Consider the following 13511-nt stretch of genomic DNA (forward strand, 5'->3'; position numbering starts at 1 on the left):
GGAAGGCTACATCTGTCCCCAATTTTTCCTATATGGGGGCAAGGCTGTGCAATTATCTTTCTCATCATCTCACCATTAATCCACAAAGTGGCAACTTCAGACAATTACTGCTTCACAGGTCAGTGCATATATATATGTTCAAGAAACTCCTGATTCAATATTTCCCAGCAAGTTTTCAGAACAGTTTTATTCCAAAATTAATTCTCTGTACATTGCTACCTGCTTTAATTCATTAGATTCTTGTTTCAGATTGAAATGGAAGTTTGCAGATTTTATAGTATTGAGAGAGAAGCTGCCATTGACATGAGACAAGATTATCAACCTTGATTTATTCTGTGTGTGTTCTACATTGGAGCTCTGCACACTTTGAAAATGATTCAGAGGTAGTGCTTCAGACTACATGCTAGCACAACACCTTTCTACTATTCATTAAAGCAGCCCATTTTTTTCCAGACTTTCACTCAAGCATGAAGTTGTTGTTACTTTAAGATATTTGTTATTAATGGAACAGTTTAAAGCAGCAGTGTCTGTTTTCCAGGCTCATGTGAAAAGCTGAAAAAAATAGGATTTGTAATATGTTAGATTAGTGTTTCTCAGGATTGTTTTTCAACTTCTAAAATCATTTCTCTTTTTCACAAAAATGAATAACACTTTAAACTTGCTTCTCCCAATAATTGTACTTGAAATTTCAAAGTGAATAAAATACCTTAACTAAAAACAAATCAAACCATCTGTAAATTTAGGGGGAAAATCTTCAGATTTTGTCATAGCAGACATTATTTGTTTCAGTTGTCATTGTAAGCATTGAGGAGGTTTGCATGCCGCAGATTTGAATTTTGAGCAGTGTGGAAGAAAGAGCAGAGCACAGGAGACTGAGACTTTGAATGTCAAACCTTTTATGCTGTTTTGTTTTTATATTCACAAATGCAGAGTAAACAAGCTTTGCAAATGAATATTGATGCAAGTATGATGATACTCAGAGCCTGTTTTCTTCTTCTAGAATAAACAGATTCAGATAAACTAGCTGAAGCTCCTTTTTTCCCATTTGAGGTCAAGAATCTTGCCTTTGAGGGCTTCAGCAAGTCAAGAAAATGAACCTTGAGTTCATCTATAAACATTTATTTACTTATTTCAATTTTGAGGCTGCTCGATTCTATCGCAACTCTGGGCAGCTTACAGATAAAAAAATTAAAACAAAGTATATCAAGAAAAAAAAAGATAAGTGACTAGAAGACAGAACCAAAAAGGCTCAGCCGTCATCCTAACCCAACACCTGTGAGAACAACCAGATTTTTAGAGGTTTGCAGAAAGTCAAAAGGGTGGGAGCAGTACGAATCTAGGGGGTGATATCGTTCCACAGGGCAGGAGCCATCACTGAGAAGGCCCTTCAGTTATGTCAGATTATAATGAACAGTGATGGTGGCATTTGTCCCTTGAAGCTTCAGAAACAGAGTATTCAAAGCTTCAAATACATTGCCACTTATGACAACTTATTGTTTTGAAAGTTTAAAGCGCTTGGATTTTTAATGATACTCCAAAACTCGGATAACTTTCTTCAACTCATATATTTGTCCAAACAAATTTCTCTTTGATAACTACTGGGCTTCAGTATGGAACAGAAGAACATTGTGCTTGGGTCCCAATTTTCATAAAGGAAGGGAAATAATCTATATTATAGCCCACTATTTTTCAGTTCTTAGTATTACGGCTGAGGACTGGGGTTTGGAAGCCAGCACTTGGCAGTAAATGACACAGTCCATTCTAAAGTCAGAGTTTGAAATTTTTGTTTTGTTTTGTTTTGTTTTGTTTTTTTCTTTTTCTTTTTTGTTATTTGCAAGAAATCCTGATTGTGAACCCAGCATTTCTGGGGTCCAACTAATTTTGTCCAGTTCTGCTCATTTGTTTTGAAAAATTTCAATACATCTTTCAAGGTTATCAACAGATTTAATACGTAGTGGCCTTCAGGACATGAGAAAATGTTTCTTCTTCTGTGTTATATTTAGCTACATACCATACATGGACAAGTTGAGTACATTTTTTTTATCAGTTGATTTTATATAACTGGCAGCAAAAAGGCAGTGATTTAATCTTTTCCCAAACTTGATGTTTGATATCCTCAGCTAAATCATAATTTCAACACCTGACCATGGAAAGGGAATTTCTCAGTTTCCTCTGCAAGCAAAATTCTGGCAGTAGTCAGAATTCAAATCTTCAGGAGTTTTTCTCTAATTGTGTGATGTATTCTTTCCTCTGCAATGAGAAGGGCTATTTCAAAGTTTCCATGTTCCTTGGATAAAATATTTTAATAGTGTTCATTTCCATGTGCATTTTTTTTAGTTCTTTACTGCAGTATTAATATACCCTAAAAGAAAAATAGCAAGTAAAACCAAAAAAAAGTTGAAAAATATTCAGACATGCATATTTAATTCCAGACTATGTGCTCTATACATACTCTATTTTATCATATATTTTTGTACTAAAATATCAATTTTTATTTTGCATAAGTGAGAGAACCTACTGCAATACTGGAGGGTTTTTTTCCTGTCCATTCCAGTGCAGGCGAGGCAGCAATCAGTTTTCTGTTCTCTCTTAGGAGAAGTTTCTGATGAGGTCTGGGGTGGGCCTCTAATGTAAGATCAGCCACAGAGATTGGAACAAGCTGCCTGGGAGAAGGGGAAAAAGGAAGAGATTCTTTAGAATCCTGATATACCCTGGATGAAAGTCATACCAGATATTCTGGTGTGAAATGTTGGTGCCCCTAAATATGTCAGACTGGAGGTTTATTTTTATATGGGCCAGTCATTGTTTACATGTTTTAGTATTATTCAGGCACTCAGCTGAGATGCTTTTTCACAACTATTCTACGTAGTGCCCTTTTTTTACTTTGTTATTTAGGAAGTGGAAGACTTTGAGAATTGAACCATCCCCTAAATGTGTAATTTCTCCTTGGGTTCCCTTCTTGGCCATGTTAAAGCAGACAGCTGGCACTCGTGGTGGTGGTGGTGTTAGAAGATAGTTATGACTGTTCTTAAACTTTGACCGTGCTATCAGGGCCTAAAGGGGTTCAGAAAGTGACATCTCAAGTACCAACAAAGTATATAAAGGATGTATTTAATAAAGTTGCATAATCTATTTGAATGTTTTGTTATTTTGCAGCCATAGATATGTAATTGGATAAATTTTAATCTGTCTTTTCCCTTCTATCTCTTCATATCATATTTGCCTCAGTTTTTAACTGTATTTTGTAAACTTTGCCAATATAAGTACAAAGTTGTCTCTTTTACAAAGGTGTCGAAAAGAATATGAAAATAGAGATGTGGCTGCCAAAGGAGATGAAGCTGTGAGGAAAAGATTTCATGCATTTGTGCTGTTTTTGGCTGAACTTTATCTAAATCTAGAGGTAAAAAATATTTCTATCTAGTTTAATTGTTTCTTAAAATGTGTAATTCTGGCCCGACATTTTGTAAGGAAAGAGGCTGAAAAATTCATCTGTAGAGCATTATAATTTGATGAAAATAGAAAAAGTCAAAGTAAAACATCATTAGAGTCCTTCCTTATAATTTAACTTTAATTATTTTTAATTGTCATATGCTTACATTCTTATCAGAAAACCTCCAGGTGTCTTTCCACTAATTTGCAAACTATTTTTTTTAAGTGAACAATTGGATAAAATGCAGAGAGCATATTTTCAGTTACATTTCCAAAAATAAAGTTTATTTATGGCGATTTTTATTCTTTCATAATTTAACATTTCAGAGGAAGGGCCAGAAATGTTACTATAAAATTATTCAGCAATTAGAAATGGTAGTGAGTTTGTGCATCCTGTCCTGATCACTTTACTACCAGGGCACTTCATTTCAGTACAACAAGGTCATGAATCAAGCTTTTCTATTTCACTGGCATCAATTACAACATGTTATTGTAAATTTTTTATTGTCTCTTAGGTATAAAATTGTGGGATCTCTCATTCAATTAAATGTAACAGGTAGTTAAATGATGATGATGATTATGAATAAGTAAGAGAAAAGATTTTCCTGGCTTGCAGATGGCAGCTAAATATCTTGAACTGGGAAAAATGGCCTTCTTGAAGTAAAATTTTAGTATTGGTGTCTCCTTCCATTTTTAATAGTATGTATACATATTTCAGCATCAGCCTCTACATGACAATAACTGCACATTTTGGACAACAATCCCAACACTTTAGCTACCATTTTAATGAAAAGCAGAGTTGTCTGTTCTTGTCTGAGTATATCACACACATTCACAGAAGCATCTTTTTTTCATGAAAACCTGTGTAATGGGGTTTTTTTATTATCAATTCATGACTGTACCTATAATCCCTGTATAAGCCTTATATTCTGGTGAGTACTCTAAATCCAGTATTGTTTTGTTGATTAACTGAACTGAACTATGCCATTTTGACCTGAGTGAGAGATCTCCCTGGATTTTAAGACTTCTTCCCATTGACAGAAAGACCAATATTCAAATACCCATAGTGTAGAACATATTATTTCATACTTTTTACTTTTTTCCTAAGCCAAAAAAGGATGCACACAAAACTGAGAATTCTGTCCAAATTGAGAATTTTGTAATTATAATTATGAGAATTGCTTCTCAATAATCTGGAAAGTGCCCACTCAAGGAATACCTGTATTATATAATCAGCTGTTCAATTAATTTAGAAAAAAATTAGCTCCAGATATATAATAGTTTTAAGAACTCAGAATAGTTTTTAATTTTCGTTATTGGTTTTACAAACTTTCATGCAAATATTATTTTTTATATATTAATAGATTAAAGGAACTAAAGGACAGCTAACCCGAGCTGAGATTCTTCAAAGTGGGCTTCATGAGCTATTAAACACACTTTTTTCGAATCCTGTGGACAACAATTTAATCTGTGCAGTAAAGCTACTGAAAGTACGGTATTTTCATGGCTTGAGGTTTTATTCTTAACCTTTTTTTGAAAACAGTTGTGTTGATTACTAATAGTGCCTCTTTAGGTGTTGGTTAATATTAGTACTAATAGAAATACTGTGAGAGTTGGTGTGGTGTAGTGGTTAAGATATTGGACTAGAACTATCACACAAAGTCGTTTTGTGGGGGAATTTTATTTTTATTTATTTATTATTAGATTTATCTCCGCCCATCTCCTCCTAATGGGGGACTGGGTGGCTCACAAAATCCGTTAAAACAATAAATATATCCAAAATTACATAAAATGTGAAAACTATAAAAAGCGTTACCAAAAAAAGAAAAAGTCCAAGAGGCTGATGGTTACCAGAGCTGCAGACGACAGGCCTCTAAGGGGCTAGCCATCCCCTTGGTGTCTTCTCTCCCCCCCCAGGCCAAGTGGCTTCCCTCCCCACCCCAGGCCAAGTGGCAGAGCCAGGTCTTCAGATCTCTCCAGAAGGCCAGGAGTGAAGGGGCCAATCTCACCTCTGGGGCCAAGATATTCCAAAGGGCAGGGGCTACAGCAGAGAAGGCCTGCCTTCTGGACCCCACTAATTGGAGCTCTTTTACTGAGGAGGTCCGAAGCATGCCTTCCCTGTGTGATTGGGTGGGATGGGTTGAAGTCATGGGGAAGAGGCGGTCCCTTAGGTAACCTGGTCCCATGCTATGTAGGGCTTTAAAGGTGATAACCAAAACCTTGAATTGGACCCAGAAGCAAACTGGAACCCAATGCAGCTCATGGAGCAACGGTGTTACGTGGGCCTTCTAGGGCTCCAAAAATAGCCTGTGCGGCTGCATTCTGAACCAGCTATAACTTCTGGGTACTCTTCAAGGGTAGCCCCATGTAGAGCGCATTGCAGTAGTGTGCAATGGGAGATAACAAGGGCATGAGTGACTGTTCGAAGGGCATCCCGATCCAGGAAAGGGTATAACTGATGAACAACCCGAAGTTGTACAAAGGCCCTCATGGCCACGGCTGCCACCTGCTCTTTGAGCAGGAGCCGTGAGTCCAGGAAGAACCCCAGATTACACACTGGGTCTGTTTGGGGCAGTGCTACCCCGTCCATCCAAAATAAGAGGAGAAAACAGAATGTTTGCCAACTTGAGCTCCTGTACAAAAGATGGGATATAAATAAATGTTTGGGGGCCTCCAGTAGATAAAGCATTCTATTTACCCTGGGGAAACAGGTTCAGATCTTTTGGCATAAATGGGGTTGGAGGTTGCATGTTGCCCATGGACAGCCTGTCCTGTTATAGGGTATTCTAGCACACAGTATGCTGATGATAATCCAGTTGTACGTCTCCGCCCCTGACTGCCCAAGTAAAGCTGCCCAAGTTCTGTTCCAGCATCTGGAAACTCAAGGGGTTTGGATGTGGAAGAATAGGCTTCAACTCAACCCTTCCAAGAATGAATGGCTGCAGGCATAATGAACAGAAGGAATAACCTTGAGGAACAGGAGGAAGAACCACAACCAAGACAGTGGTCAGACAAAAGAAACCTGAGTCTGGGTCAGACATGTAATTTGAGAAAGCATCTCAGAGAGGACCCTCCCTAGTTCTCACAAAAACAAAGTGGGGGGGAAGCATATTCAGACTTGCAAGATTCTGTTACCTTATAATAAAAGTAATATTAGCATTCATAACCATAGTTTCCTAATCTGGTCTACCTTGAAGAGCTGACAGGTCTAAGACCTTCTACCTTGAAGACCCACAGGTCTAAGAATTGGAGAGTTTACATCTTTGACTCTGAGCTGGGCTGCGCTGCCCTGTTCAGACTCAGTGTGCATCTCCTCAACTCACAACTCCTGCTGGAAGAACAGGTGACAGCTGTGGCCCGGGAGGCCTTTGCACAACTTTGTCTTATGCACCAGTTGCTCCTGTTCCTGGACGAGGAGGCCCTGCTCAGAGTCACTCACACCTTAGCCAACTCCCAATTGGATTATTGCAATGCATTCTACATGAGGCTGCCCTTGAAGAACACCTGGAAGCTTGTATTGGTCCAGAATACAGTGGCTCAGGTAGTTATGTGCATTTCTCTTGTTATGAGCGCACCTTTACTCCACAAGTTGCACTGGCTTCCAAAAGGCTTCCAGGTACCATTCAAGGTTCTGGCTATCACCTGTAAAGCCCTACAGTGGTGTAGGATTGCCTGCTCTAGGGTTCTCCCACATGCTCCCATAAGGCATAGTCTAGGTACCCTCATTGAGATCCTGCCATCTTATGGGATCTTAGAGGCGTGCCTTCTTGGTGGTGGTCCCTTACTTTTGAAACAAACTTCCCCCAATACCTGGCTGACTCCATCCCTGCAGACGTTTAGAAAGGCTGTTAAGACCTGGCTCTTTTCCTAGGCATTTGGATCCAGATGAGTGGAGTCCCAGTTGGCTGAGTTGCAGTATATTTTAGTCTGTTTGCCATTTTATTGCATCAGTTGGTTTTTAATGTATTGTGTTGCTTTTGAGGGGGGCAGGGTTTGTATTTGTTGTTAACTTTTGGTATGCCGCCCACGGTCACTTTGTTTGAGTCAGGCAGCCATATATGTTTTATAAATATATAAATAAAAGTAGTTTTTCAAGAAGCATAGACCCTAATAGAAAGGAGGTCAGAAAGCACAGTGCTTATCCAATTCTTAATGCAACCCACTTTTTAAAGCCAGTTTAGTCTAACAAATGTTGTCAGTCGATGCTTTTATTTGTTTCCTAGTTGACAGGATCAGTCCTTGAAGATGCATGGAAAGAAAAAGGAAAGACTTATATGGATGACATAATACAGAAAATTGAAAATGTTGTCTTGGATGCAAATTGCAGCAGGTAGTAAGAAAATTCAGTGGTTTCCCAGTTATATTATACTATAAAAACTGTTTCAAGACATTTCTTATATAGAATAAAAAGAGCAGTTCAGCTTAAAGCTGTCTTGCTCATTTCCTACAATAATTACCACTTTTTGTAGGAAAAATGGACTCTGCAGTGTGTGTTAAAATATTTGTCATATTTAAGTAAAACACCTTTCAATCAATTCAGTTGCCAGATTGCAGCTACAGTGGTACCTCTACTTACGAACGCCCCTACTTACGAAATTTTCGAGATACGACCAGCTCCGGCCCCAAAAATTTACTTCGATGTGCGAACTCCGCCTCGAGGTACGGCCATTTTTCCACCCTGACACGTGGTCCGCGGCCATTTTTCTGTCCTGACACATGGTCTGCGGCCATTTTTCCGCCCCTGACACGTGGTCCGCAGGCGTTTTTCTGCCGCACAGCGCGCGGGCGCCTTTCCACCCCTGACGTGCGGCATGCGGGCGTTTTGCTGCCCTGACACGCGGCGCGCAGGCGTTTTGCCGCCCGACGCGTGGTCCGCAGACACCAGAACGGATTAACGGTAATTACATTGAACCTTATGGGAAAATTTGCTTCGGGGTGCGACCAAATTCGGAGGGCGGAACGGATTAACCGTATTTACATTGAACCTTATGGGAAAATTTACCTCGACTTGCGACCAACTCGCCTTGCGATCAGAGTCACGGAACAGATTAAGTTCATAAGTAGAGGTACCACTGTATTTGCTTATCATTTGTTTAAATATGTACATTACAAAACTCCAGGGCAAGTATCTTTGAGAATTCTAGGAAGTAGACATCTTTTGCCTACTTTAAAATCTCCTTAAGTTATCTTGAATAGTGACATAATATTATGCATAATTTTATTTAGCTTTACTCACAGAGTAATGGGATTTGTTCCATGCTTTATTCACAAACAGAACAGTGGGTTTTCTTCCATGCTATAAGTTTAATAGTAGCAAATAGAATATAAGATTTATTTTAAGATTAATACCAACTGTGCACTGAGGCACCCTGGTGATCTCAGTGGGCGCTGCGGGATATTTTAAATTTTTGCAGTGTCATTTGCAAAGTTGGGTTGTACAACATCATATCTTTGCAACACTAAGGGTGCCATGAACTGAGAAAGTTTGGGAACCTCTAGATTAATAAATAAAGCAAATAATTACCAGAGAGCTTCTTATATTCGTAAATAATTCTACATTCTAATTCCATAATCATTCATTATTCTTTCATTGCTATACCTAAAGTAAGCACCAGATGGACCAAGATAAGCTTTGACAAACTGTCTTGTGCTTACTAGCAAAGCCGTCTGTGCCATTCTCTATAGGCTATAACTTGCAATGCAACCTTAAAGGAACTTCTCAAAGAAACATTTGTCCTTGGGCTTGCACTGATCACACTGCGTCTGTGCAGGTCCACTTTCTTCTTTCATATTTGTTGTGGCAATTAGCACGTGCCCCAGAATCTACCGCTTGCCTAGATCTTGCCTAGAAAAGTAAATTATCATGTATGATTCATTGCCTATAATAGATATTAGGAAAGATCAGAGCTGCTTTTCCCATAAAGGTTACAGAGTTAAGGAAATGCTTACACAAACATTTCAGAGAAGGTGGTGCGCTTAGAGAGTAATAAGGAAAGTGGCTGGAGTCCTTGAGCTGAACAGCAAGGACAAAAACAACAGAGAGCCAAATTTAAATAGCTGTGTTTAACCAACCTAAGCAGGGTAGGTTCTTCAAAGTCACGTATCATGTTCAATGTATATACTTAATGTCCCTTTTATGTATATGAGAATACTGGTATCAAATTAAAACAAAAGTTAATTATTCTTTGACAATGAATTATCATTACATTTTATTACATTCTGAGCAGCTATAATAAATTACTCGAGTATATTCTGACGGTAAACAATGTAATGATTTTTATTTTCTACTTTTATATGTTACAGAGATGTAAAGCATATGTTATTAAAACTGGTAGAACTGCGGTCAAGTAATTGGGGAAGGGTACATATTACTTCAACATACAGGGAAGCAACTCCAGAAAATGATCCCAACTACTTCATGGTAAAGTATACTAGCATTCCTCTTCCGTAGATTATTCCTGAGATAACTTTACTGAAACGTATATAAACATTTTATATAAGTTTAAAAAATAGTAACTTATAAATAAACAAAGCATATTTTAATTTTAGAATGAACCAACATTTTACACATCAGAGGGTGTGCCTTTCACTGCAGCAGATCCAGGTATGTTCTAACAATTTACTTTGCAAAAAATAGTTAAAGTAGGGGCTAATTAAATTTAAAGTTTATAGCTACTGAAGAAAACACCAAGACAGAACTTCATTAAAAGTTCTAGAAAATGCTTTCTATCCATTCAGATGGAAGTCTAGTGCCACTTACACTACATAGTTTCATTTTCTCCAGTCACATCAACAGCATATTGAACCAATTGCTGTTTCTCTCATTTGTAGAAAAATTATTAGCAAAGATAAGCAAAACCTAGAAATATGAAGTTTTGTGACAGATCATCATGGAGATAATCCATCTACAGGTAGTCCTTGTTTAGTGACCACAGTTGGGACCAGCAACTCGGCTGTTAAATGAAGAGGTCACTAAGTGAAACCATGACTCTGCTTATCATCTGACTTCATCTTTCCTTTGCTTTACAGACCTGTGAAGGTCATAAATGTGAGGATTGGTCACAAAGTTACTTTTTCATCATCGTAACTGAAGGGTCGCTAAACAAGGTAGTCACTAAACCAGGACTACATGTATGTGGTCGCTAAGAGTTGGCACCAGGTTGATGGCACTTAATCAATGATTGCTGTCAGGCTTTATTCCATGCCCTCATCCTACATTCAGTGGAGCCCTTTTCTCTTTGTATGACTTTCCACAGTTGTATTCCTTGGCTTAGGCACTTAGTTGCTTTTGTCTAATCATTTAAAGCACATACTGTCTCTTTCCACTTTCTTGTGCATTGTAATCCTTTACCTTTGTTGGAAATGAGAATATCTTCATACGTTGCAAGTTCTTTAATGGGGAGGTATGCTGCTTGAGTGCAAATGTTATTTGAAGAAAAGTCTGGGGAAAAGAAAGCTCAGAATAAGCACAATGAACCATAAAGTAAACACAAAGTACAATAAAATGATATATTTAAGCAAATTATTTCAATGGTGCCCATACAGTTGCAGGTTACACAAATTATGTTTGCCTATCTATTATAAATTTATTTGTAGAATATCTTTAGTAATAGATATAATAAATAAAATAAACTTGGATGTGGCACTTCATAAAAATGCTGATATTATAGATTACCAAGAGAAATATCAGGAACTTCTTGAAAGGCAAGATTTGTTTCAAGAGTATGAAGAAAATGGAACAGGAGCTGAAGACCAGTAAGTTCTTCTTTTAGTCAAACTTGTAATGCAGACAGGATCACTTTAGCTTGATCATTAAAATTCATGAATTGGGCATCACTTTTCAAGAGTATTCTTGTCAAATATATCATTTTGAAAATACTTTATTCATGAACTTTTTATATGCATCTGAGTACCTCTTTCAATTTTACTTCATTATTTACTCTGATGTGCTACTAAATTATAACAATATTGAATCAACACCTTAGTGACCTATAGAACTATTTTTTCTAATTGTTGTTTTTGAAAAGAATATTTGCATAATATTTTAGGCATTATAGTAAATAGCTACTTTGAAATTATTGTTTCTACCTTTTTTCCTGTACCAAGGATTATCACCCTTGTTCAGTTGCTTACCTGATTTTTTTTGGGGGGGGGATCCCATAAATTTCTCTGTTTTTCTTTGAATGTGCAACTGAGACCTTAGCAGATAGAGTATAGGTGGTTTCCTGTTGGAAAGATGACTTGTTTTGTAGCTGGGAATTTAAATTGTCCATTCTTGCAAATAACTGCTGCTAACATTTATAAATGTGAACTTGTTTGCATTTCAGCCATTTAGACTTAGTTTGCAGTGGGAGATTGCCAATGTTCAGCTTATACAAATATAGAACCATAACATTAATATTGGTGTTTGTCTTAAAGTTTAACACTTGAATTTTGAAAAATGTATATTTAACACTTGAATTTTGTTGCAGATATTTTGATGATGAAGATGATGATGCAGAAGATGAGATGGATCCAGAAATTGAAGAAGCATTTGAAAAATTTTGCTTAGAATCTGAACGCAAGAGGAAACAATAAGATCTTACACATGAATGTTAATATTTGTTTAAAAAAAACAGCGTAGAATGAACAGCAAGTACATGAATGGAACATCCTTTAGTCCATATCAAAGGAAATTAAGTTTCTCCAAGTATGCAATTTCCATTTTGTTAAACAGAATCTGCCAAAAACAAAAAGCAATTGTAAAGTTAAATTCTGTAACTTGAATAATATGTAAATATTATAGTTTATTTTATGTACAGTTAAATAAGCAGTGTTTTTGCTGGAACAAATTTATTTGGCGTGTCACATTAATCAAAAAGTTCAACTTAAATTTGTATTAAAAACCCACACTATTTCTGAAGTAAAATCCCTTCAATCATAACACATTTTGACTTGCTTTTGGAATGGATTTGTACATCCTTTCCATTGCATAGGTCGTAGTATTCATCCCATATTTTTAGGCTCATGGAATTGCCAAAATTGTTTTCTTAATGTTTTACAAATCATGAAAATTGTAACCACCCAAGAACAATTTGGAAATGTGCACAAAAAATTGATTTTCAAGCAGCTATATAATCAATTTGGTGTTTTAGTTCATGGAAGCAGTCTTCAACATTGTTACTCAGTTTTAGGTGTCACATTAGTGATCTTCTGAACTATGGGTTTAGATGATCAGAAATGTGTCATGTGTTTATTCCTTTCCCCATTTCCATATTAATACTTCCTGCTTTAGCCATTGTTTATTGTCATGCATGTTTTGACAAAACAGTGATTAATGCTAATCAGGATTACTTTGAAATTCTGGTTAGCAAATCTGGTTCATCAAGGAAAGGAGAAGATTGCAAAGTCCCAAAAAATCCATGGTTTAGGGTGCCTTTCTAAATCTTGGTCCACAGGTAGCAGCCTAGAAATTCTATGACTGTGACCTTTGCCCATGTTTGCAGGAGATAATTAGATTTTCAGTCCAGTAACATTGGGCCCTAAGATAAGGACTTGCTGTTTTAGAGGTTTCAAAGCATAATGTCTGAATTCAGCCATTTTTTGTTGATTTCCACTTCAAATTTTTAAAGAAGTTACTTTTTAGTTCAAAGTTCATAGTAATTTGTGTCTTTGGAATGCATACTAGAAAGAAAACAAGTCTGCCTCTTTTTAGTTTGCATCACATTTATCAAGTAAATTGTTTACAAAAAAAAATGTCTACTGGTTATGATGTCTTCCCTTTAAATCACCTGTTTTTCTCTCTAAAAATTTTGTCCAGGATACTTTTAACATTTTTGTTCACCATTTTATATTGAATAGATTACCTAGAATCTTATTTCCTAACACCAAATGTGTTGAACTTCCTGAGAAATAGGTTAAATAACTTATATAAAGACAGAGGTTGTAAATAAGTATGTAAATAGTGCTGTTTAATATTGCACTGTTATAACTTGGTACAATTTGTGTCTGTTAAATGAGTTAGTATAAAATTATATCTTCTGGTTGTTTAGCTTTTAGTTAACACCATATTTTGGAAAAAATAAACAGGGTTTTTTGTTGTT

At 36.8% G+C, this 13511-nt stretch overlaps 1 protein-coding gene across 1 annotated transcript in view; it reads left to right on the forward strand.

Annotated features, from left to right (window-relative positions):
• The window catches only part of PAIP1 (poly(A) binding protein interacting protein 1), a 36093-nt gene extending 22582 nt beyond the window's left edge, over positions 1–13511 (forward strand). The window contains exons 4-11 of the mRNA XM_088152816.1: positions 6–118; positions 3289–3400; positions 4794–4919; positions 7653–7759; positions 9733–9850; positions 9979–10033; positions 11100–11184; positions 11901–13511. Coding sequence (XP_088008942.1) covers positions 6–118; positions 3289–3400; positions 4794–4919; positions 7653–7759; positions 9733–9850; positions 9979–10033; positions 11100–11184; positions 11901–12006 — 822 coding nt within the window. The 3' untranslated portion in view covers positions 12007–13511. The remainder of the gene's footprint in view (positions 1–5; positions 119–3288; positions 3401–4793; positions 4920–7652; positions 7760–9732; positions 9851–9978; positions 10034–11099; positions 11185–11900) is intronic.

Source organism: Python bivittatus, unplaced genomic scaffold (genome assembly GCF_059951505.1).
Source record: "Python bivittatus isolate LINGU-HERP-01145 unplaced genomic scaffold, Pbiv_v1 ctg000570_np1212, whole genome shotgun sequence".
Lineage (NCBI taxonomy): Eukaryota > Metazoa > Chordata > Lepidosauria > Squamata > Pythonidae > Python > Python bivittatus.